The sequence below is a fragment of the Scyliorhinus torazame genome, chromosome 19 (genome assembly GCF_047496885.1).
Source record: "Scyliorhinus torazame isolate Kashiwa2021f chromosome 19, sScyTor2.1, whole genome shotgun sequence".
Classification (NCBI taxonomy): domain Eukaryota; kingdom Metazoa; phylum Chordata; class Chondrichthyes; order Carcharhiniformes; family Scyliorhinidae; genus Scyliorhinus; species Scyliorhinus torazame.
In genome coordinates, this window is record NC_092725.1 from 86,332,491 (window position 1) to 86,358,776 (window position 26,286).

The following is a 26,286-nucleotide window of genomic DNA, read 5'->3' on the forward strand; positions in this document are numbered from 1 at the left end:
AGGGATAGTCAGCACGGATTTGTGAGGGGTAGGTCTTGCCCTACAAGTCTTATTGAATTCTTTGAGGAGGTGACCAAGCATGTGGATGAAGGTAAAGCAGTGGATGTAGTGTACATGGATTTTAGTAAGGCATTTGATAAGGTTCCCCATGGTAGGCTTCTGCAGAAAGTAAGGAGGCATGGGATAGTGGGAAATTTGGCCAGTTGGATAATGAACTGGCTAACCGATAGAAGTCAGAGAGTGGTGGTGGATGGCAAATATTCAGCCTGGATCCCAGTTACCAGTGGCGTACCGCAGGGATTAGTTCTGGGTCCTCTGCTGTTTGTGATTTTCATTAATGACTTGGATGAGGGATGTTGAAGGGTGGGTCAGTAAATTTGCAGACGATACGAAGATTGGTGGAGTTGTGGATAGTGAGGAGGGCTGTTATCGGCTGCAAAGAGACATAGATAGGATGCAGAGCTGGGCTGAGAAGTGACAGATGGAGTTTAACCCTGAAAAGTGTGAGGTTGTCCATTTTGGAAGGACAAATATGAATGCGGAATACAGGGTTAACGGTAGAGTTCTTGGCAATGTGGAGGAGCAGAGAGATCTTGGGGTCTATGTTCATACATCTTTGAAAGTTGCCACTCAAGTGGATAGAGCTGTGAAGAAGGCCTATGGTGTGCTAGCGTTCATTAACAGAGGGATTGAATTTAAGAGCCGTGAGGTGATGATGCAGCTATATAAAACTTTGGTACGGCCACATTTGGAATACTGTACACAGTTCTGGTCGCCTCATTTTAGGAAGGATGTGGAAGCTTTGGAAAAGGTGCAAAGGAGATTTACCAGGATGTTGCCTAGAATGGAGAGTAGGTCTTACGAGGAAAAGTTGAGGGTGTTAGGCCTTTTCTCATTAGAACGGAGAAGGATGAGGGGCGACTTGATAGAGGTTTATAAGACGATCAGGGGAATAGAGTAGACAGTCAGAGACTTTTTCCCCGGGTGGAACAAACCATTACAAGGGGACATAAATTTAAGGTGAATGGTGGAAGATATAGGGGGGGGGGGGGGATGTCAGAGGTAGGTTCTTTACCCAGAGAGTAGTGGGGGCATGGAATGCACTGTCTGTGGAAGTAGTTGAGTCGGAAACATTAGGGACCTTCAAGCAGCTATTGGATAGGTACATGGATTACAGTAAAATGATAGTGTAGATTTATTTGTTCTTAAGGGCAGCACGGTAGCATTGTGGATAGCACAATTGCTTCACAGCTCCAGGGTCCCAGGTTCGATTCCGGCTTGGGTCACTGTCTATGCGGAGTCTGCACGTCCTCCCTGTGTCTGCGTGGGTTTCCTCCGGGTGCTCCGGTTTCCTCCCACAGTCCAAAGATGTGCAGGTTAGGTGGATTGGCCATGATAAATTGCCTTTAGTGTCCAAAGTTGCCCTTAGTGTTGGGTGGAGGTGTTCACTTTGGGTAGGGTGCTCTTTCCAAGAGCTGGTGCAGACTCAATGGGCCGAACGGCCTCCTTCTGCACTGTAAATTCAATGATAACCTATGATTAATCTAGGACAAAGGTTCGGCACAACATCGTGGGCCGAAGGGCCTGTTCTGTGCTGTATTTTTCTATGTTCTATGCCCTCTCCGAGATGAAGACACCGTCAATACAACTGACCCAGCTGAAAATACTTCTGCACTGTAAATTCTATGATTATCTATGAAGAGTGATTGTGGGAGAGACAGGATGTGGATTGCAGAACTGAAGAGGGGTTAGGTTCAAACTGGGGAGTCCAGTGTATGCCTGATGGTCTCTTTTTGATAGAGAAACAATTTGGTAAACATTCGTTAACAATAAACTAGCAGTGAGAGGACAGCTGGTCACATTGGCAAGCTGACAGGAGGGCAGTGAACAAACGGCCGGAGAGTGAGCTCTGGAACCCAGAACCGTTGTTACAGTTTAATTAACCCTCAAGCACATGCGAATGGGCCGGATCCCGGAACAGGCCGGGTATACTCTCCCTGTTCACTCACCTGCATATTACCGGGCTCCGCACGGCGGATCCAGCTCCCACTCCCGGTTCACATCCACATCCGGACCCAGGATAGATAACAATGACTCGGTCAGAACTTCTCTCATCCGCCGGCGCTTGGCCAGTGTTAAATCCGGAATTCCCTCACCCTCTCCGCCTGTCCTTTCGCCCGGTCACCGGTGGATTTGAAGCCTCTATATCCGAACTCTAAACTGGGTTTGCTACCTGTCCGGCTCTCTGTCTGATCTCCGGGCCCCGGGGTGCTGGGTTTGGTCCCTCTGTCTCCGGCTTTGTGTCTGATCTCCGGGCTGTCGCTGGGTTAGCTGCCTGCCTCCGGGCCCCGGGCTGGGTTAGCTGCCTGTCTCCGGGCCCCGGGCTGGGTTAGCTGACTCTGTCTCCGGGCCCCGGGCTGGGTTCTCTGTCTCCGGGCTCTGGGCCCCGGGCTGGGTTCTCTGTCTCCGGGCTCTGGGCCCCGGGCTGGGTTCTCTGTCTCCGGGCTCTGGGCCCCGGGCTGGGTTAGCTGTCTCCGGGCTCTGGGCCCCGGGCTGGGTTCTCTGTCTCCGGGCTCTGGGCCCCGGGCTGGGTTCTCTGTCTCCGGGCTCTGGGCCCCGGGCTGGGTTCTCTGTCTCCGGGCTCTGGGCCCCGGGCTGGGTTCTCTGTCTCCGGGCTCTGGGCCCCGGGCTGGGTTAGCTGTCTCCGGGCTCTGGGCCCCGGGCTGGGTTAGCTGTCTCCGGGCTCTGGGCCCCGGGCTGGGTTCTCTGTCTCCGGGCTCTGGGCTGGGTTGGCTGTCTCCGGGCCCCGGGCTAGGTTAGCTGTCTCCGGGCCCCGGGCTGGGTTAGCTGTCTCCGGGCCCCGGGCTGGGTTAGCTGTCTCCGGGCCGGGTTAGCTGTCTCCGGGCTCTGGGCCCCGGGCTGGGTTAGCTGTCTCCGGGCTCTGGGCCCCGGGCTGGGTTAGCTGTCTCCGGGCTCTGGGCCCCGGGCTGGGTTAGCTGTCTCCGGGCTGGGTTCTCTGTCTCCGGGCCCCGGGCTGGGTTAGCTGTCTCCGGGCTCTGGGCCCCGGGCTGGGTTAGCTGTCTCCGGGCTCTGGGCCCCGGGCTGGGTTCTCTGTCTCCGGGCTCTGGGCCCCGGGCTGGGTTGGCTGTCTCCGGGCTCTGGGCCCCGGGCTGGGTTGGCTGTCTCCGGGCTCTGGGCCCCGGGCTGGGTTGGCTGTCTCCGGGCTCTGGGCCCCGGGCTGGGTTGGCTGTCTCCGGGCTCTGGGCCCCGGGCTGGGTTAGCTGTCTCCGGGCTCTGGGCCCCGGGCTGGGTTAGCTGTCTCCGGGCCCCGGGCTGGGTTAGCTGTCTCCGGGCTCTGGGCCCCGGGCTGGGTTAGCTGTCTCCGGGCTCTGGGCCCCGGGCTGGGTTAGCTGTCTCCGGGCTCTGGGCCCCGGGCTGGGTTAGCTGTCTCCGGGCTGGGTTCTCTGTCTCCGGGCCCCGGGCTGGGTTAGCTGTCTCCGGGCTCTGGGCCCCGGGCTGGGTTCTCTGTCTCCGGGCTCTGGGCCCCGGGCTGGGTTGGCTGTCTCCGGGCTCTGGGCCCCGGGCTGGGTTAGCTGTCTCCGGGCTGGGTTCTCTGTCTCCGGGCCCCGGGCTGGGTTAGCTGTCTCCGGGCTCTGGGCCCCGGGCTGGGTTAGCTGTCTCCGGGCTCTGGGCCCCGGGCTGGGTTGGCTGTCTCCGGGCTCTGGGCCCCGGGCTGGGTTGGCTGTCTCTGTCTTTCTCTGATCTCCGGAATTTGCGGATTTTTTTGGTAACAGTTTGTAGCCAGTTGGATTTTATTTGAATTTCCAGAGTTCTGTCACTCTGGGCCAATCCGGTGGCGGGGTGAGGGTCAGGTGGGCAGCGGGCAGCCAATCGGCGCGCTCCGCACATCTCGCTGCAGCCGTTGGAACGCGGGGCTCGCCAATTAGGAAGGACGGCCAACGGCGGCCAGCCAATCAGAGCAGCGGAACGGAGCCAGTGTGCGGCGCTGGGTTAAAGAGCGGGACGGATTGAAGCAGAAACCCGGCCTCCGAGCTCCCGCAAGAGGGAGAGAAACCCGGCCTCCGGGATCCCGCAAGAGGGAGAGAAACCCGGCCTCCGGGATCCCGCAAGAGGGAGAGAAACCCGGCCTCCGGGATCCCGCAAGAGGGAGAGAATCCCGGCCGCTGTGTTCCCGCAAGAGGGAGAGAAACCCGGCCGCTGTGTTCCCGCAAGAGGGAGAGGAACCCGGCCTCCGGGATCCCGCAAGAGGGAGAGGAACCCGGCCTCCGGGATCGTGCAAGAGGGAGAGAAACCCGGCCTCCGGGATCCCGCAAGAGGGAGAGAAACCCGGCCTCCGGGATCCCGCAACAAGGAGAGAAACCCGGGCATCAGGAAATGCGCAATAGGTAGAGTTCCGAGTAGCAGCAGGTTTAGAGTATTTGAAAGATAGAAATAATAAAGGAGGATAAGAGGAAGTTGAGCTAAGAATTGGGAGCAGGGCTGTTAGGAAATGTTGTAGAATCTGCAAGAAAAACATCCTCAAACAGCACAACTGGAGTCAGAGATCAGAAATACTGCGACTACGGAACCGGAAGGTTAGTGGGCAATCAGCCTGGTTTATTACATCGGCCAGTACTCTGCTGCTGAGGTCAGAAAAGCAGAGGTGGGTTACAGGATGAAGATTGTTTTTTTTTTGTTAAACACAAGCTTTCCAGAAACCGAACATTCGACCCAAATTGTCTAGACTGATGTTTGTCTCTTTTCGTTCTACTCAGGATTTTATATATGTATATCAGCATATCCTACTCCTGCCTCTCTCATGTCCTTAACCTAGTGTTTCCTTAAATACATCTGTTATTCACTTCAAGATAAATTTGTACAATATAAACCTATTTCACAATATAATTTTTAACTACGATATAAACCACACATTCATTCTTTTCACTGTTGTAATGTAAGAACGCATTAGGAAGTGTAACATTCATTACATCATGCCAATCTCTTCCCAGAATAGTAATCTAACTTGTTACATCATTTGAGATTGTGGAGTCTCCTGAAAGACTTGGGGGATTGTAAACTGTGAGATAGCATATCCTTAAAGTTGGTTTATTGTAATGAAGCAGTGTTAAATTCAGAGGTTGGGGCATTGATATGTTTCCAAAAACATTTTTTACTGTGTTGCAGCAAGATGCCTAGAATTTCAGCTGGGGAGGACACTGATTTTGCCATCCACCAGGATACATCTGAATTTTTGAGAAGATGCATACTAATTTAATAGAATGGTAAATAAAAAATGCTTATTTCAATAAGAAACCGACATTGCTGAGGCATAAATAATAGTTGTTCCTTGAAACAATCCTTTGATAGTAATGCCAACTGTCTTTAAACTAAATATGTTTTAACATCTAATCTCTAGCAACACTGGAGAAACTTACCCAGGCACTTTAAGGTGGAACTACCTTATTCTGTAATTGGCAAAATTCAGCCTCAAGACTACATACAAACAAGCATACAAATTAGGGGCAGGATTTGGCCACTTGGCCCTTGAGCCTGCTCTGTTTTCAATAAGATCATGGTTGTTCTGATTGTAACCTCAACTCTGCATTCTGGCCTATCCCTGATAACCTTTCACTCCCTTGAATCTATCTAGCTCTGCCTTAAAAATATTCAAAGACCCTGCTTCCACTGCTTTTTGAGGAAGAGAGTTCCAAAAACCAACGACATTCAGAGAAATAATTTCTCCTCATCTGTCTTAAATGGGCAACCCCTTATTTATAAACAGTGAACCCTAGTTCTAGATTCTCCCATAAGAGGAAACATCCTTTTCACATCCATCCTGTCAATACCTCTCAGAATCCTATGTTTCAATAAGGTTACCTCTTACTCTTCTAAACTCCAGTGGCTACAAACATTAGCCTGTCCAACCTTTCCTCGTGAGTCAACCCACCCATTCCAGATATTAGTCGAGTAAACCTTCTCTGAAATGCTTTAACTCATTTATATCCTTTCTTAAATAAGGGAACCAATGCTGTACATAGTATTTCAACTGTAGTCTCACCAATGCTCTGTAGAACTGAAGCATAATGTCTCTATTTTTTCATTCAATTCCCCTTGCAATAAATGTTAACATGCTAGTAGCTTTCCTAATCACTTGTACCTACAATCTAACCTTCTGTGATTCATGCACTGGGATTCCCAGATCCCTCTGCAATCTCTCACCATTTAGATAATATGCATTTATTATCTTCCTGCTAAAATTATTCTCATTGCTAATATGTTCTTGGGCTAATTAGGATATAGGACTTTTATAACAAAATCTTGAGGACCAAAACGTCTGTCCCCTTCTATCCTGTCGTCTTCATAAGAAAATCAGGAGTCATTCACTCTCTCAAACCTTTTGAACCATTCAATTAGATTGTGCACATGACTGCCAAATATTGCACACCAGAGTAATTTGTTATATGTGAAACTAGTTTTGACATTTCTAAGACATGTGATGAAGTGCTATATAAATGCAATTTTTATCTAACCTTATTTGAATCCAAATATTTATATCAATCCCCTTTTGAATTACTGTGTGCTGTTTCCCATATAAGACATTTTACCACTGTTTTTGTGCGAGTCCCATTGGAAGTAGTTTCATTAATGGTAGTTATTATTGAAATTATTTTAATAATTTTTTACTCAGGATTTTTGTAATTTTTTCTGCATGGAGAGTTGCTGTGGTGGAGCATATTATTTCACTACATTCATGTAGGTCCTAAATTGTAGTTCTGGGGTGAAGTGTCAGAAGGTCAGTTGAGGACTGAACTGGAGCCAATCTTTTTTAAGCATTTGTTTACAAAGCTACACATTACAATCATCCACCTCCTAACCCCACAACCAGAGTTTGTTTGTCTCTATAAGGTTACCCATAAAACAGAATGAAGAGCTAATATATTGTAATTATAATAAAAACTTCAATAACAAGCTGAATCACTATTGAAGTGACATTTCCTGGGATGATGATGCACGCACTCCAGTTCCACTTCGTTGTCCACTGGTGGACACCATGTGCTCCCTCTCTGGAGCACCTTTGTGGGGAGGACATAGCTGTGGAGAGAGGAAAGCAATCAGATGGAACGCTGCTGCTGCCCAGATTGCTGATCCCTTGACTTGTTGTTGGCCACCTTGGCTAGGCCCAGAAGCAGTACCACAAAGAGGTTCTCTAATCTACCTTCTCTTCTCTCCACTTTGTGGCCAAAGATCAGGAGGGTGTTGATCTGAAGAAGGGCTAGAAATTGAGGAGTATTTCCCATAGATAATGAAAAAGGATCTACAATCTTGCACATCCTATTGATGTGAAGCTTAACAGTTTATTGTGGGGACCTCCATGCCAAGATCCTGATAGACAAAGGGAGGACCCGGAGTAGAAAGCCACCTACAGGATTGCTGGCCTCCTCTGGACGCATGGGTATGCCTAGATGACTAACGAGGATGAGGAAGTGGCGAATATGCAACTACAGCCTGTACAGAAAACCCCTCTGTGCAAAGTGAAATGGCACGGAGGGGATTTCCAAGAGACAGCTCAAGGTGTGGGGCAAAGCCCCAGAGGGGATTTTTGGAACCTGACACTGATGAGAAACTGTACCCAAAGGGGGGTCAGCTTGGACAAAACTTCTCTACACGCCTGAGCCACTTCTGGTGCAGTCAGGGCTGAGTGCCACTTTATTCTCGGTGGCTTTGTCCAAGAGCTGGATGCACTCAAAGATGCGTGCTGTGCCAACTAATCTGGCAACATCCAGCCCACACTTCCACAATCCAGTATGTCCCCAATTGTAGTCACTACTTCTCTGCCACATGGACCTGATGAAGGTGTGGATTCCTGAGCAGTAATTCTGGAGGATAGCTCCTAATGAGGGGAGAGCTCCAGTAGCGGAGGCAATGTTGGTTAAAAAGACAAGAAACTTCTGCAAGGACATACAGAGACCGCACTCCCCCACCATCCAGGTTTTAAAAACAGGAGCTGCATATTGTAATTTATATGTTGTGTAACTAATGGAAGAAGTTTGCCAGCATAAGCCATGTCAAGGGGGATCCACGACATACAGGTATCTCTGCAGGGTCTGAAGGCAGAAAGCTGATGCCTGGATGTTAAGTGCCTGACCACTTTCCCCAAATGGGAGACTTTGCACTGCAGCAGAGACCCAGTGCACCCTCTTTTTCCAGAAGAAGTTAGTGAGCTGCTTCAATTTCTTAACGATGAACTCTGGGAAGGACCAAAGTGACCAGCCTGTACCACCGAATAGCAACCACCTGTTTATGACAAGTGCTCAACCCTTGGAGGACAGCACTCTGAGCAGTGCAGTCCATTGCCCCAGAAAAGTGCTGACATTGGCCTGCAGCTCTTGCCAGTTCACGAGCCAGATCTCCTTGGCAGGGCTCAGATGGACTCCCAGTTAGTGGTGGTGTGTCAGTGGTGTGAGTTCCTTAAGGGAGTCTGGCCATCATTGACCCACCAGAAGTCCAGAGCATTTCTCCCAGTTGATCCTGGTGGAGAATGCTGTGGAGTAGATCTGCTGCTACTCACAGATCCCTTGGAGGTCCATAGTATCCATGAGGAGCACATCATCACCATAAGCACAATGGGGATGAACTTCATTCCTGGATTGCAAAGGCTGTCCTGTCAACTCCTCCACATGAGGCACATAAAAGGCTCCATTCAGATGGCATAAAACTGGCTGGACATGGGGAACCCCGACACACTCTTTGCCATCACAAACCTGTTAATCTTTTTAAAAATAGATTTTTATTCAACTTTTTCAATTTTACCTGAAAACAATAACAACATCAAACCACCCGAAACGCCCCCCCCCCCCACTCCGACCCAAAAGACCCCCCAACTGAAACCTCCCTCTCGCCTCCATAACAACTAACCGTGACCTGTTCTTTGAAGTACACAAAAAACAGCTGCCATCTCTAGTAGAAGCCCTCAATTGCCCCTTCACAGTGCACTTTCTCAAGATATAAATACGCCATAAGATCCCCCAGCCATACTGCACCACTTGGCGGAGAAGCTGACCTCCACCCCATCAGCACCCGGTTCGAGCAACATCAGACCCCGCCCCTGTCTGCAGGTCCTTCACACCAAATTATATTCTGCAGTCTCTCCTTCCTTCCTTATGTACGGTATGCATTGTTTGTACAGCATGCAAGAAACAATACTTTTCACTGTATACTAATACATGTGACAATAATAAATCAAATCAAACCAAATATGGCCTCTTGGGGACAGGGCTTCAGTTCAATTTGTAGAATTGACAACATGGTGTTGAAGAAGGAGACCCAGAACCCCGAAAGTTTAGGACATGATCAGAACATATGCACATGATTCATCGGGCCCCTCCCACAATGATCACACACCACCTCCACTCCCACAAACAACCTACTCATCCCATACTTTGTCAAATGGGCCCTATGCACTACCTTCAACAGTATATATATCTTGCGCACTAAGACATTGCATTCACCCACCGCAGAGCCTCGCACCACACCCCACCCTCCAATTCCAACCCCAGCTCCTCCCACTTAGCCGTTACTCCCTCCACCCTCCACCGACACTCTGTCCTCCGCCATAATCCTACCGTAAATCCCTGAGGTACACCGCTCCTCTACCCCTGCCAGTGACAGAACCCTCTCCAATAGCGAGGACAGTGGCACCACAGGGAATGTTGGAAAGATCTTTTTTGTGAAATTGTGAACCTGTAGATACTAAATGTATTCAACTGCGAAAGCTCAAAATTCTCTGACAACTCCTCCAAGCTCACAAATTGCTCCTCCAAAGACAAATCCCTCATCCCTTCCACCCCCTTCTCCCATCTCCGAAACCTCCCATCCAACCTCGCCGGCTCAAAGATGTGGTTTGCATGGATAAGCGCCAGTTTCAATACCAGCCTCGATTCAAAGTGTTGCCAAAATTAATAATAATCTTTATTAGTGTCACAAGTAGGCTTATATTAACACTGCAATGAAGTTACGGTGAAAATCTTCTATTGCCTCCATATCTTCAATGTGGAGTCCACATTGTTTGCTGAGTATTTCCTCAGAGAAAATGGCAGCGAGGCTGTCACTAATGCCCTTAACCTCGACCCGGACTCCATCGGCACCCATACAGCCTCCAGATCCCCACAACACCCCAGCATTCGGCACCCAGTAATAGTATATTGAGCTCGGCAACACCAAGCCCTCTGACTGCTGGGCTCTCTGAAGGACCGAATCCTATCCACTTTAACCCCCCCCCAAATAAAAGGACCAAATAAATCTCTCCACTCCCACAAAGAAGCATTTTGGTTGGGAAACCGGCAAAATATTGGAACAGAAACCGTGGTAAAACATTCATCTTCACCGACTGAATTCTGTCTGCCAAGGACAGAGGGCACCCCGTTTACTATCCCATGTCTGCAAGTCAGCCTTGACCCTACTCACCAAGCTCATAAAATTCAACTTATGAAGCCAGACCCAATCCTGCTACCTGCACCCCCAAGTACCTAAAATGAGAGCCCATTAAACTGAACGGTAACACTCCAGATTAACTCCCCTCTACGGCGGCATAACCGGAAAACACTCACTTTTCTCCCAGTTCAATTTATACCCTGAAAAAGACCCAAAAGGCTTCAGCATTGCCATGATATCACCATTGTGGGGATTGCATCCGTTACATAAAAAAGATAATCAGTGCACAAGGTCACTGTGTTCCACCCCTCACCCCCAATCATTATCCCTTTGCACCTATCTGAGGCCTTCAGGGAAATGGCCAAAGGCTCTATTGCCAACACAAACAAGAGGGGGGACATAGGGGAATGAGTCACGCGTGGCCTATACATCTGAAAGTATCCCAAACTCACATTATTTGTACGGACCTTGGGTGCCTTATATAACTGACCCCACAACACAAATTTAGGCCCTGTCCCAAACCGTTCCAACACCACAAATTACCTCAATTAGATTGGATTGGATTTGTTTATTGTCACGTGTACCGAGGTACAGTGAAAAGTATTTTTCTGCGAGCAGCTCAACAGATCATTAAGTACATGAGAAGAAAAGGGAATAAAAGAAAGTACATAATAGGGCAACACAACATATACAATGTAACTACAAAAGCACTGGCATCGGATGAAGCATACAGGGTGTAGTGTTAATGAAATCAGTCCATAAGAGGGTAATTTAGGAGTCTGCTGACAGTGGGGAAGAAGCTGTTTTTGAGTCTGTTCGTGCGTGTTCTCAGACTTCTGTATCTCCTGCCCGATGGAAGAAGTTGGAAGAGTGAGTAAGCCGGGTGGGAGGGATCTTTAATTGTACTGCCCGCTTTCCCCAGGCAGCGGGAGGTGTAGATGGAGTCAATGGATGGGAGGCAGGTTCGTGTGATGGACTGGGCGGTGTTCACGACTCTCTGAAGTTTCTTGCAGTCCTGGGCCGAGCAGTTGCCATACCAGGCTGTGATGCAGCCTGATAGGATGCTTTCTATAGGCTTTCTACCCTATCAAAAGCCTTCTCGGCATCCAATGCCACAATAACATCCTGCTCCCTCTCTTCTGCTGGGGACAATACCATGTTTAAAAGCCTCCTCACATTAGACGCCAAGCACCGACCCTTCACAAACCCCTATCTAATCCTCCCCAATAACCTGACAGAGACACTCCTCCAACCTCAGCGCCAAAACCTTAGCATCTACATTCAATAAGGAAATCGGGTGGTATGACCCACACTCTACCGGGTCTTTATCCTTCTTTAACAAAAGCCAAATGGACGCTTGCATGATTCTCTCTGAATCCTCAAACATCTCCACCAGCAATGGCACCAGTCGATCAGCGAACTTCTTAAAATTCTACCGGGAACCCGTCCAGCCCCAGCGCCTTCCCAATCTGCATTCGCCCAATTGCTGTCTGGATCTCCTCCACCCGCAATTGCACCTCCAACCTTCAGATCCTCCTCCTTTTACCGTAGAACATTCCAACACCGCCAAAAACTCCACCATAATCCCACTCCACCCCAGACGGCATCAACCTGTACAGATTCTTGTAGAATGCTTCAAATACCCCGTTAACTTTGTCCGGCGCAGATACGAGTCCACCACCTGAATCTGAACAATCTCTTGGGAGGCCGCCTTCCGCCTCAACTGACCAGGCAAGAGACGACTGGCCTTCTCCCCATATTCATACATGACCTTCCCACCACCAACCCACCCCTTGAGTGCTGCAACTGGTGCACCGCCTTATCAGTAGATAATAGATCAAACTGCATCTGCAGCTTCTTTTAACTAGCCAGGTGCTCTAGAGTAGGGTCACTCAGGTACCTACCATCTACCTCCAGGATCTCGCCACCAACTGTTGGCACTCCTCCCTCATTTACCTACCCTCCTACGCCTTGTGCAAGATTATCTCCCCCCCTCACCACTGCCTTCAGGGCCTCCCACAGTTACGAGGGTGACACCTCTCCATTTTCATTAAACCCCAAATACTCCTCAATCAACCTAGCCATGTTCACATAAAATCCCAAATCTGCCAACAGCCCTACATCAAACTCCACACCGGCAGCTGGACCCGCCGCGTCTCCAAGACCACATCCACCAGGGGGAGCATGATCCGAAATGACAATCGCAGAGTATTGATTCAGAACACAATTCAAATCTTCCCCCCAAAATCAACTTGTGCATGTCCATGTCTGGTATGGCTAATATCCTCATCATGAACACCACGTTGTCCCAATTTGGAGCATACATACTTGCTAAAACCACCTACCTACTCTCAACGACCCGTATCTATAACCTACCGACCGCCTGGGTCCACTACCACTTTCCCCACCTGAAACCAAACACTTTTTATTAATTAGTCTCCCCACCTCCCTCCCCGGCCCTACTTTCATAGCCCGAGTGGAATGCCTGACTTACCCAACCCTTACGGAGCCAAATCTGGTCCCTCACCCACAAGCTGATCTCTTGCAAAAGCACCACATCTCTTGCAAAAGCTCTCAAACTCTTCAAATGAGAGAAAACTCACTGGGCCCCCAAACCACGCACAATCCACTTAACCAATCGAATCGGGATCCCCCACCCCCCCAAAGTCAACCATCTCCACCGCAAGGGAATCACCCCATCAGCTACCATACTCTTGAAACCAGACCCCTTCCAAGATGGCAGCCAGTCTCACCCACCAGATGGGACAAAGAGCAACCCCAGTCATCGTCATCAAACTACCTTCCCCTATCCAAAAAATCCCCCAGCCACTTAATTTTGAACCAACACCTCTCTCCTCCACCCCCCCCCCCATTCACACCTTCGAGGCTCATCGAAACTGGTCTAAAAAGCAAGCCACAGCTCCTCTCCCCACCTTGCTCCTGTTAACTGGCCAACCTCAGCCTGCTAGTGAGATAGCCCACATCACACAAGTAGACAATCAAAGAAAGAAATGAAAACCCAAACCACCCCACCTTCAACCTGGAAACTACCCAACACCCCTCCCCATCCCTCAAGCCAGATACTCCCTCCAAACAAAAGCACCACCACAAAGAAACCCCCTCCCCAAAACACACCAATTTCAATTAACCACAACATTGTTCAATAAAAAGGGGGGAAAAAGACAAACATAAGAAAAAACACAATTTTACACCAACGTCCCCACACAAACCCGTCCCGACCATCAGCAAAGTCTCATTCAAACCCCCTCAGTTCGGTCCATTCCCTGATCTTTCATAAAAGCCTTTGCTTCCTCCGCCATCTTGAAGAAATGGCCTTTGGCATTATGCGTAACTCTCAGCCTCGCCGGGTACACCACCCCAAAACACTGACTTCACCCTGTTAAAGGCTGCATGCCTCCTTTCCAATTCTGCTACGACTTTCTGGCAGATACAAATGTTACTGCCTTCCACTGCACCTCCTGATTCTCCTTGGCCCACTTCAGGACCCTCTCCTTCGTCTGGTAGTTGTGAAAACATGCTATCACCGCTCATGGTGGCTCATTCGCTGTGGTTTCACCCTAAGCGATCAGTGGGCCCGGTCCAGCTCGATTGGGGGGAGGACCTTATCCTCCTCCATAAGCTTATCCGCCCGACGAGCTTGCCTCCACCGTCTTCAAACCAGCAGGACTCAGCAACTTGCTCAGATCCTCAGAAGGACTACCGCTCACACCTTTCTTCCCAATTTTCTTTCTTGTGCCTTTTGACATCCTCTCATAAAAGGCTCTTAAATGGGATTAGTCTGTCCACCAATTACCCCCAGGAACTGGGTGAAAAGGACCAAAGATCCAGGGCTTTAGCGGGAGCTACCTTGTGTGCGACCTCCTTCTACATGTCACCACCAGAAGTCCAAACCTGTTTATCTTAATCAGACACTGAATATCCATGGTGGCATAACAAAGTTGGAACTGGGAGACGCAATGTTTTCTGAACCCAAACAAGTATTCGTGATCCACCATATCAAACTCTTTCTCCTGATCCAGGGAAAAGTGACTGACACTTCTGGGAATATTGGGCCAAGCACCTTATCAATGTTTGGATTTTCTGATCTGGAACCATCTAACACTGGTCAAAGAAAATGACTAACACATCAGTTCTCTGGGAATGTTGGGCCAGGTCCATTACCAATGTTTGGATTTTACGATCTGGGACCATGTAACACTGGTCGAAGTGAACTATGTGGGCAAGTATGGTACCAAGGCAAGTAGACTTGGTCCTGGCAACTGTCTTGTAGCCTGTGCTGAGGAAGGAGACCAGGCACCAGTTCTTAAGCAAACAGAGATTGCTGCACGTGGGCAGCAGGACAATGCTGGCTATGCCAGAAGAGGGGTATCTCCTCAGTTGCCAGACTTTTTCCCAGAACACTTACCTGGACATCCCAGAACACTAAATGAAATTCCAATTGGCCTGTCCAGCCCTGAGGACTTGTCCTTGAGAGCTAATCGATTATGCTGGTCAATTGTGTCAGCCTGAGCGGAGCATCAAGCTCTTTGTACCCTCTGGGCTGACCTTTAGCAGATCCTCCCAAAACAAACCTGTGCATCATGCTCACTCTCTCACTCTCGCTTCCCTCTCTCAAGCCCCCACTCCCTTTTCCAGGCACTTGTCATCTAGCAACGGCTATTCTTTCCCAGAAAGCTAGTTGCTGAAAAATAAAATTGGAGCCAATCTTTACACATTTGGGCAGCACAGTAGCACAGTGGTTAGCACTGTTGCTTTACAGCACCAGGGTCCCAGTTCGATTCCCAGTCTGTGTGGAGTCTGCACGTTCTCCCTGTGTCTGCGTGGGTTTCCTCTGGGTGCTCTGGTTTCCTGCCACAAGTCCTGAAAGACGGTTAGGCAATTTGGAAATTCTGAATTCTCCCTCAGTGTACCCGAACAGGCGCCGGAATGTGGCGACTAGGGGCTTTTCACAGTAACTTCATTGCAATGTTAATGTAAGCCTACTTTTACCAATTAAAGGAAAATAAGTTAAAACAAATGACCAAATCAAATGGAGTCTGCCTGTTTATCGTACTTTGAGGTAACCAATTTAACTAAGTTGGCCTATTTATCAGAGTACAAATTGTCAGTGAATGCAATTAAACTCAATTTATATACAATTAATAAAAGGACTTTGTGTGTGTGTGTGTATAAATATGAACTGCAGTACTACTTCTCTGCTAATAGAGGGAGGCATGTTATTGGACATTTAACAACTTGAAAAGTAACATCACTCTAGACACCAAAAACAAAACAGCAATAAAGCAGCATAGCAACATCCAGTCGTTAGTAAAGTTCATAAAATCAACACATAAATGAAAATGTGTTTTTAAAGTACTCTGCAAAAATGTTAGTATTTTATATACACTTGTAGGTTTTAGCCCAAGTTCTTTATTCCCTGGTGACAGATTTGAGTGAAGATCCCCCCCCCCCCCCACCACACACACACACACACACACATTGTAATCACCCCAACATATAATATACACACACTCGAGCCCTCTCTTTCCCCTCACCCAACTCGCTCACTCACTCAGTTGCCCACTCTCCAACCGTCCTCCACCCAACTCACTCACTCAGAAGCTCCTCTCCTCTTCTCCTGTTTTGGTCCAGTTGCCAGTGCCTGTGAAGCAGAACTGCTAGCCTGGGGTAAGGAGTCTGCACAACTGGTGGACAGGAGCAGAAACATAGCAAAGTTTGATGTCACCATTTACTTTCCCCATGATCTCCTAGTTTATCCTTGCACATCAGACACAGTCAGTCTCGGCCAGCCTCTTACTGGGCAAAATTGGCACACAAACATGTCGGGTCAACTTGGCACTTGCTGCCAGAAGTATTTTCTGAAGTTAAAGAGCATTTGGGACTCGTAGTGCTGTTTGGCAGAGTTGATCCCGGATTGTCCAGTCAGTGCCTCCCCACTGAGTAGTCAGAGGAGGGAGGGCTTGCAAACCCAAACATGACCTTTGCAATCCCGTTGGGGGTCCTGACCTGATATTGGAATTGCTGCTTTAAGGGTTCAATATCGGACACTTTCTAGAAAAGATTGCAATGTTTTTGTTCCCTATGGAAGATGTTCAATGGTTTGTATGTTTGTATTTTTCCAGCAGGTGTAAATTAATTATGATCAGGCACAGCCATCCCTCCCAAAACCCCCACCGGTTGAAATCTGCTAATTTAGCAGTGATCCAGGATCAAAACTGCAGCCATCTTGATGTTGTATGTTTTTCATGCCATTTTCCCACTGAGCTATTGAAGGAAACCTAGCATTATTTTCTTAATGAAGTTTTTAAAAATTCTATTCCAATGAATTCCAAGGCCAAGATGTTGGGTGCTTGATGCCCCGCAAGAAGAAGCCCAGCCAATCCAAGAAGCCCTCTCTGCTGTTTCTGGAGAGTCCACAAAAAGTAGGGATGTGCAAGCAAGTGATGCCTCAACCGTCTGCGGTGAACCCACGGCAGGTATCGTGTGTGCCAGTTGACCAGCAGTCTTCATTCACTTGGGTGTGTTTTTTGTGCTTCTCAGTATTTCTAGTATAAAAATATACTACTATTCCCATCTATTATACAGTTTAATCACCTATGCAACTTTAAATGCTTTGACAATATCAGATTGCAAAAGAGTGTTTTTAATTGTCACAGGCCCAGAGCACTCAAGTTGTCTTTGTGGTCAGATCCATATAGTCAGATATACATGTGAAGAAACTTGCTGCCCCATACCTGTATTTAATGAAAGAATACTGGAAATTGAGTAAATGGTTTTTCTTTGAAAGTTATGAAGTAAATGTGTATTTCCCATGGACGAAACAAAAATTCTAAATTTTTCCTCATAAAATACATATTCCACAAGTACGTAAATTTGAAGATTAATTTGTTTTTTTTCCAAATCAGCAACACAGGTGTTCATCAATTATCGAAGGTTTATTCTTCTCAATGAAGATGTGTCTAAGTAGTTTATCGTCTTTTGTTAATATTCATGTTCATGGAGGGAAGATAGAAAATGTCTTGATACTTGTGTAATCTGACGATCTATTATATTTCCTCTGTTGGCCATGGCTCTGTCAGTAGAACTCTCATCTGAGTCAGTGGTTCTGGGTTCAAGCCCTGCTCCAGTAACTACAAAAATCAAGGCTGCACTTCAGTGCAGTACTGAGGGAGTACTGCAATGTCCAAGGGACTGTCAGTCAGATGAAACGTTAAACGTCTGTCCCTTCAGGTGGACGTAAAAGTTCAACAAGAGCAGGGAAGTTATTCCCAGTGTCCTGGCCAATATTAATCCCTCAATCACATCGCAAAGTCACATTATTTGGTCATCAACACATTGTGGGAGCTTGCTGTACATAAATTCGCTGTTGTATTTCCTACAACAGTGACTACCCTTCAAAATAACTTCCTTTTAAAGTGTTTTGAGATGTCTGTGGTCAAGAAAGGTGCTATATAAATGTAAGTCTTTTTCTGTTTTCCTTTCTTCTGCAGGTGTTGCCACAGTTTGAATGTTCAGACACAACAGTTCAAAGACCAAGACGAGCACAACACAAAAACAACTCCTCTGACAGCACAGCACAACATAGGAACAGTAAAAAGCAGAGTACTGCACCAAAAGCAGGAGCTGTGAGAAAAGCATTGGCTAACTATATCCCCTTGACCATTTTGGGCAGTGATGAGTTGCCTGTTCAGAAGGAGAACCACAAAGTTAATCTTGGCATCTGTCAGAAAGGTGGAACCCATGGACAAGCTAGACTGCCAACAAATAAAACTTCATTTATGGGAAGCACCTACCAAGGAGGTAAAGATGGCAATTCCTTTGCAAGGGTTCAGAATTCAGATGCCTTGGGTCAGAAGCACAAATGTAAGCAAGGGTCTGTGGCAAAGGGCATCTTGGTTGGTAAAATAAACTGTGCCACAAATACAGAATGGAATATACCCCACAGATCTGCGAAATGCTCTAGTTTCAGTTCTCCGTTATATTGTGTCAACCGTCAAACTAGTGTGGATTCTGGTGACAAGGAGATCTCCCTTTCTGATCACTTTGCTCAATCAGTTGATGAAGTATTCATCCTGCCACAAGTCAGCACTCCCACAATTGATGGCTTACTTCCAGTGGCTAGCTTGAGAAAAAATCTTGATAGATTAAGGGACAGGGGGGTTCACGACGTGCACAATATGATTCTTTCCTGCGATGGACCAGAGGACTGCTTTGATACATGCTCTGGACTAAACAATGACTCTTCTGAAGAAACCCTGTCTCCTGAGGTTTGGGTGCAGGACACTCCAGAACATGAATATGGACTCAAAGCAACCTGGCGAAGACGGCCAGACATTATGCAGTACCTGAAAGATTGTGGAAAACTAACCAGTAGTGATGTCCTTGTTGGTACATAAGGGGCCACTCAAACATTGACAAAAAGCAATAATGTAAATTGTGACCTATTCGTTTTAAATGTTACCATTGGTATTATGATTATCTGGGTATTAGGCTGATCAAGGCTATGTAGAAGTACTACCTTTTAGCCTATGGCTGTCAACATTGCTGTGCAGCTTATCCAGACCTGTAGTAGTTTGACATTCATTAGGTTCAAAATATAAATCTCAATCCTCAACTTTGGTATTCCCATGTCAATGCAACATTAGGTCCAGATTCCAATCTAAATACCTCACATGTGACATTGTGAAAAATCTTTGGTTCATGCTTGCTACAATTTGTGTTGTCTATCTTTATTAGTGATGTTTCAAATGATCACCCTGCTATGGATTTAAAACATTTTCCCTTTTATTCTGGATTTCTGGAATAAAACTTATTTCTGTCTGCAAGCTGTTAGAATTCTATCACATTCTGTCAATTTCAAAACATTCCTACTGATTGTTGGCCATAGTATAAAAATAACGAAGCTGGTAATAAATTGGCAATTTGAATCAAGTTAGCGAGTGGCTGTTTGAAGAAATGGAAATACTGTGTAATTTGTGATTTTTCTTCTTAAATCAGAATTACAACTATAATTTGGGAATATTTTGGGAAGTTTATGACATGAATCCCTCTACCTTTCCCTCAGTTTAACGTGCAATAAAATGAAAAATTACAGAAAAAAAACTCGGCGGAATAGAGATTTCAGTATAATTTCAACATTGTAAATTTCTCTCAAGGCTGCATTCAGAGGTAGGGAGTTGAAAAATATCACCTGACTACCTGTGTCAACGTTGTTCCCATATTATAAACTGTTTTATTATCTCTTAAGTATCCTGACATGCCATTGTTCATCTCGAAAACAAGTAATATCTATTATGGGGAAGGTGAAAATGAAGAGTTGCAATAGAATCCAATAAATCAGCATATCCAATATATGGCCACTATCTATGGGCCTTAACCCAAGTCACACAGTCTTATATGCCCATAGATTCCTGATTTCTTGCTTTGTCTTCTGAATTGGTGCCCCTGGAGATGGTGAATACTTCTGGTGCTGCTGCCTCGCTGGTGGATGAATGCTAAAGCAGAACATCTGGAGCATACAGATTAATGTGAATGTGGATTTAAACTTTATAGTTGAACTATGGTGCATACCTATCACCCACAAGGATAAGAGTTTGAACACCCTGCAACAAATGATGAGAAAATTCCTGATAGCAAAAGATTTTCTCTATTCCACCAAACCTTATTGAGGAGGATGTTTGTATAGGATTGATATTGGAAAGGCTTCACACTTCTTTAAAAAAAAATCTTACTTGTCAATTTTCTTCGCTCTTGACTCTTGTTCCTGTGGTAGGGTTTCATGTGGTTAAGTGAGCCAATTGCTTTCAGCATCTTGACTTTGTTTTATTGAAGTTTGAGTCCCAATTGTTAACATCAGCAGCTATTGAACAGAGAAATATCAATGAAGACCTAGATTGTATCATTATACTGTCTCCCAACACAAAAACATGTACTATAGAGCCAATAATATTGTCAAATATCCCAAGATGCTTCATTGGAGCGTTTTCAAATAAACTTTGACACTGTGAGCTTCAGCGATTAGCACAGGTGACCAAAGCTTTAGTCAAATAGGTTTTAAGGATCGATTTGGAAAGAAAGACAGATTGAGGGAGTAAATTTCAGAGCTTGTTATCTAGGCAGGTGAAAGCCATGTTGGGGTGAAGGAAATCGGGGAAATTCAAGAGACCAGTATTGAAGGAGTGTAGAAATCTCAGAACCAGAGGTTACAGATGTAGACGGGAGGAGGTCACAGAGGTGTGGAGGGGTGAGGCCATGAAGGGATTTGAACACAAGGATGAGAACTTTAAAGTTGGAACGTTGCCAAATGCGATCCAATGTGGGGCAACAGTTCTGTGTGTGGGATTTGGTGTGAATTAGGGCATGATCACCAGAATATTTGGATAAACCCAAATTGAAGGAGGGTGTTAGGTTAGCAAGGAAAGCAATCAGGTGGGGTGGGATTCAAGTAAAAGTTCAAGGAAAAGAGGAACATGGTCAGAGATCACAATACTACCTATAGAGCACAAGACCATCAAGTGCAAGATTGTTCTTGGCACGAACAAGTAGTCAATTCTAGTATGAGATTGATGCAGAGAAGAAAGTTAATTCTTTATTGTTAGGGTGCTCTCCACATGTCCAAATAACCCATCTCCTCACAAACTGACATTAGAGCTCTTGAATGTTGGTTGGGAGAATTTCTGGTTACTGGATGGCACGGTGCCACAGGGGTAAGCAATCCGGGTTTAATTCCGGCTTTCGTGACTGTCTCTGTGGAGTTTGCACTTTTCCCCCCGTGTCTGCGTAGATTTCCTCCAGGTACTCCGGTTTCCTCAGTCCAAAGATGTGTAGGTTAGATGAGGTTATGGGGATAGGGTGGGGGAGTGGGCCTAGGTAAGTTGCTCTTTCAGAGGGTTGGTGCAGACCCGGTGGGCAAAATGGCCTCGTTCTGCACTGTAGGAATTTTCTAGTTCTATGGAAGTTTGTCCAAGGGGTTACGGTGACAATTGAAGTCCCAACAACAAAAGAATTAGCCGACGCCAGCTCCGCAAAGCCATGAAGACTTTAGTAACAAAATCCTGGGAATGATTTAGAGGGCTGTAAATATTCATTATCGAAACAGATTCTCCATAAAAAAGTCCCTTAACAATCATATGTCCCCCTTGCCCTTCACACAGTTCCCTATCTTGAAAGGAACATTTTTATTGACTTGCATTGGTTGAGAACAAGGCAAAAAACACCTGCCCCATCCAGTCCCGCTTCAACTTTAAATGCTCCTTGTCATCCAAATGTGTTTCCTGTGACGAGGCTATTTCCACTTTCTCTTTTTGTAAGGAAGGTCGGGATCTTTTTTCTTTTAATAGAATGATGTATTCCACATTCACAATTTTAAATTAGCTACCGCCATTGCTTAATCAGCCAGAAAAAATACAGGACAGGGTTTTCACGCCACCTCCCTCATCTCCAGTCATACCAGAAGCACCATAGACTCCATATAACGTCTTTTGTATAGAATAAGAGACCTGTCTGTACCAATGCAGGATCCAGATAACAATCATGATGACATTAGTTCTAAGGGGATATTCCTCAACATATGTGAGGGTGTGAGGACTTGTAAGGCTAACCCTACAGCCATACAATCAGGAGACATACTTCTCAGAAAAAAGATAAGCCCCAATGAGAATGGGAGCCAAATGCCCCTCCAGTATTTTGACCCCATCCATGGAGACCAAAACCTCTCCCACCTCCCGGCAATAGCGCCACTCATTTTTATTATGATTAAAGTAAGGATACTAAAAAAACAATATTACCATCATAAATATATGGATGAGAAGAAAAAAAGACTGATATCTATCTTATGGCCCAACTACCATACCATTTACACAGCGCTAGAAGAGGCACGCTGAAGGGTGTTTTCCATTCAAAGTAAATGGAAGTCCCTGAGATTCTTAAGGATAAAACATTCAGTATAGTGTTCAATTTGTAACACCTCCCTGCTAACATGATAAATAGCAACATAAGATCAGACAAGAGACATTATGACAGGGACAGAGCCCAGATATTTCAATGAGCTGCAGACTGTTAATCCAAATTATTGCAGTCTATAGACTTCACAAAAGCCAAGGCACTAGACAGATTATCGAACGTCTTCATGGAATTGCCAGATGTCACCCTCAGTGTCACAGGATAATTCACTCCAACAGCCTTGAGTAGTTTTCAAACTTCATTGAAGTTTCCATGCTTCTGTTGTATTGCTGTCAAGAAATCTTGGAAGAAAAACATATTTGCCCCCCTCATGGAGCCAGGTCCCACCATGCCTCGCCATCTCCAGTACTCTCCGGTGACCCATCAAGTTTTGAAAATGAATAATTACATGCTAGGGATGTTGGTTGACCCTGGGCCTCAAAGTCAGGATATGATATGCCCTTTCCAACTTGATATGCCCAGCTTTCGCATCCAGCTTAAGAAAGTGGACAGCTCTCAAAAAATGTAATAAAGATCTTACCCTTCATTCCTGGCAAACTGACGATCCGCACATTTTACTTCTGGCCTTGGTTCTCCAGATCCTTCAGGATTTCTGACATACCTTGCAACTAGTTTTTGAAGGATTGCGTGGGGGACTCAGCTGAGCAACTTACATTTTCAAAATTCAGGATTCTTTCCTGTTTATTTGACCCTTTTATTAGTGCTCGGCAGCTTGGTCTCAAGAGGGCACTAATATTCTATGCCAGTAAGTCAAGTTTGTTGTCTATGACTCTAATGATGTTTGCAGTCACAATCTGAAGAGCACACTCGAGGATCAAGTCGCCATATTGCTCCACCCTAGTTGCATCTGACTGCACCCTTCTATCGCCAATTTTCTTAGGATTCCTCTGCGTTTCTTCTCCAATGCTCAGCCAGAAATCTTCTCGGGGCCACAGTGTATTCACTCCAGGATTAGGTAAGTATGTGCTGCGTAAACAGGATAAATACCAAACGTGTTCCTGAACTTCTTGCTGCTGAGATTAGTATGTTTTCTTCTCGTTTTCAGAATGCTCAGCAATTAACATCTGCTATGGTCATAATGATATCTTTCATAGTCATCAATGAATTTGACCTCTACCTCCATTTTGTTTAATTCTTCTTTGTTGGTTTTGGCTTTACTCTTGTGCTTTTTTTGAGTGGTACCTGTTGATTATTCTGTAATTCACTCTTGACATAACTTTTGTTTCTTTACTTCTCCTGTTCTTTACTTCTCCTGTTACCACTTTCAACCTATGTTGATCTTTGTCCTCCACCTCAATAGTAGATGTAATTCTACACATCTCCTCTCTGTTCTCATCCCTTTTTATACTACTCTGATGGTGTATTCTGTGGTCTCAACCAGTGTTTCTCGCAAAAAGTCTCTTGTCATGTCCTGTCCGAAGTTCTCATATTATCTTGTTCTAAAACCCTCAACCAATTTGTTTCTATCTACTCGCTCCTATGTCTTCATAACTCTTTCATGAAACCCCCGTAACATAAACTGCTCCAATTCCTTCAACTTTTCCTTCAGATTTGAAGTTCCTCAAACCAGGCAGTATCTACACTACCATCTCTATTGCCAAATCAATTTTCTACAGTATGCAGTTTAACTGAACACAATATTCCAACAGCAGTCTTATTCGGGTTGTTACATAAAATCACTATTACATCTCATCTTTTGTATGTTCTATCTTTTGCTGAAAAATAACCCATTATTTATTCAGTTTTCTTCATGAACTGCTTTCCTGATGAAAAGACACACTGACTCGAAACGTTAACTCGGTTTATCTCTCCAGCTGCTGTCAGACCTGCGTTTTTCCAGCATTTTCTGTTCTTCAGATTTTCAGCATCCACAGTATTTCGCTTTCTTCTAATCTACATTTTCCTCAGCTTTCTGGTTTTTTTAAAAAACAGCCGCGATCTACCCATTGAGTGACAAATAAGCAGTCAACTATACTGTAATGATAAATCCAGTAACGTAAATTAACCTCAGGAAAGTTATACTGGCCTCGGGAGGGTAGAGCAGAACAGACTCAGCAGAATTAAGTCACCTTAATGTGGACTTCACAAATAATGCGAGAACGAGTCGCATGAACTCGGTTTATATTCCCTTGAGTTTGGAAATCTAATTGAGGTGTTTATTTGTTTATTTAAAACGACAAAAGGGGTTCGGTAGGTTAGATACGGCTGGGAGTATGGTGGGGGACATCCAGAACAGCGGGGCATGATCTTAAAAGAACCAGACTGTTGAGTGAAATCAGAAACCACTTTTCAGGGTAGATGGTTGTTCAGAACATTTACCAAATAGGCAGACCCGACTGCAAATCCGCCAGGGAGCAGTCAGGGCCTGCATTGCTCCCCTGGTTTGTTCAAAGGTCTCGCAGTTAGTTTCCATTGCAGCAGCGCAGTCTGAAGGTCTGTCCGCAGCCAGGCCCGGGAGCGGCGGAGGCCACGGCGACACTACTGCGGACATTGTCCAGGAACTGCATAAACATCACCGAGTGAGTGAGACGATTCCAGGACTTTGGGTGTTGGGGGAGGGCCTTCGCGTTAATCCCCAGGAGATGCTTCAAGACGGGACTTTTGATTAGAAAAGCCTCTGGCTGAATGGGATGACGTGGGGAGAGAGGGGAGGACCAATGGGAATGGTTTTTGTTGGAGGGTGCGTTGCTAGGGGCCCGGGCTCCTGGAGTAAGTGGGAGATCAGTGACGGAGCGGGAGCGGGAGACGGGAGCGGCCGCCAGCACCATAGCAACGGGCGCCCAGAGATGTCCTATTACAGCGTCAGGTAGAGAAGGAGCCGGGTGGGCAGGGAGAGAGGGTCCAAGGCTGCTTACCCAGCACTCTGGATCCCCCGCCTGTGTGCAGAGCTGGCTCTGCATGACTTTGATCGGATGTCTGCACTCCCCCGCTGGAGAGCAGCATTTTGGGCAAAATCTGTTGTTCATGTCTAGATGTGTGAATTTTCCACTGTGTGCAATATCCCAGACGGTTTGCGACTGTTAGATATCAGGAGGCCGGCGATTTTAGTGCAAAATCCTCTTTTGAATAGTACTGATTCCCTTTTCCGTTTTGGTGTTTTAAAAAAAGATTTGTCGGTGCATAAATGCCGTGTAACAAACTGGGAAGGCTGAATTTGGGACCTTTTCCTCTTTATGTTCAGTTATCTTTCTGTGTTACTTGACTTCATAAACTTCCTTTGCACAAGTGCAGCACCCGTGTTGTCTCTTGTTTTGCTCACTTTTCAAGATATTGTTAATAAATCCAATTTTCAGTGTACCTTGAACAGTTTTGAAAATCTGAAAGTTAGCTTTGTACAGTGGAGTTCTTTTGACTCGTGCAATCTTCAAATGATTAATGTGTGGATATCAGGTATAATTCTTAGTTCAAAGCTATAAGTTAATTTTGGGTGTTCAGCTCTGTGGGTGAGTGGCCACTCATCATGTTGAAATGTGTATCTTTAGACACTTTCTCTAACTGCTGCTATGAATGGAATTTGTTGACTGGGATATTACAAACTATCCTGTTCTGTTCATGATAAAATTGATGTTAATGTTATGACTCAGGTGCTAATCTTTGAGGTTTATTGCGAATTGTAGTTCCATTGTTCATGTTTAAGATTTAATTACCCACATTGTCAAAATAAGAAAATGGAATTAGTAATAAATTTTGTTTGACTCTGTTTTCGGGGATAGACAACTACAGAAACTTTGAGATGGAGTTTTTGTAATTGACAATTCTGTGGGCTGTTTATATTTCCACCGACCAAATTTTAAACTGCCGCTAACTATTTAACTACAGAGATGCTGGTTAGAGATGTTGTGCTTCCATTTGTAACATTTCTGTTCTACCAGT

General features: G+C 46.0%; 3 protein-coding genes across 12 annotated transcripts in view; 2 read left to right on the forward strand and 1 right to left on the reverse strand.

Annotated features, from left to right (window-relative positions):
* foxm1 (forkhead box M1) overlaps positions 1-24,988 on the reverse strand; it is a 59,989-nt gene extending 35,001 nt beyond the window's left edge. For 2 of the 4 annotated variants that reach the window (XM_072484682.1, XM_072484679.1), the window contains exon 1: positions 2,010-2,960. Coding sequence is in view for 1 of the 4 variants with exons in the window: in XM_072484683.1 (XP_072340784.1) it covers positions 20,184-20,262 (79 nt within the window). In the remaining 3 variants the exon portion in view is untranslated. Of the gene's footprint in view, positions 1-2,009; positions 2,961-20,183; positions 20,312-24,732 lie in introns of those variants that run through there. The other 2 variants (XM_072484683.1, XM_072484681.1) reach the window with 2 other exon arrangements.
* rhno1 (RAD9-HUS1-RAD1 interacting nuclear orphan 1) lies at positions 1,974-19,383 on the forward strand. 4 transcript variants are annotated; one of them, XM_072484694.1, is made up of 4 exons: positions 1,974-2,098; positions 5,185-5,282; positions 16,786-16,970; positions 17,943-19,383. In XM_072484694.1, exons 3-4 carry the CDS (start codon positions 16,806-16,808, stop codon positions 18,846-18,848), a joined length of 1,071 nt encoding a protein of 356 aa, XP_072340795.1. In that variant the 5' UTR covers positions 1,974-2,098; positions 5,185-5,282; positions 16,786-16,805; the 3' UTR covers positions 18,849-19,383. The 4 variants fall into 4 exon arrangements, with proteins under 4 accessions (XP_072340795.1, XP_072340794.1, XP_072340792.1 ...); XM_072484691.1 differs by lacking the exon at positions 1,974-2,098 and adding an exon at positions 4,017-4,595; XM_072484692.1 differs by lacking the exon at positions 1,974-2,098 and adding an exon at positions 4,640-4,663.
* Positions 24,989-25,061: 73 nt separating the features above from the next.
* Positions 25,062-26,286, forward strand: part of LOC140396284 (tubby-related protein 3-like) — a 175,402-nt gene continuing 174,177 nt past the window's right edge. For 3 of the 4 annotated variants that reach the window (XM_072484684.1, XM_072484685.1, XM_072484689.1), the window contains exon 1: positions 25,062-25,219. In XM_072484684.1, the coding sequence (XP_072340785.1) occupies positions 25,071-25,219 (149 nt within the window). In that variant the 5' untranslated portion in view covers positions 25,062-25,070. The remainder of the gene's footprint in view (positions 25,220-26,286) is intronic. The other variant, XM_072484687.1, reaches the window with a different exon arrangement.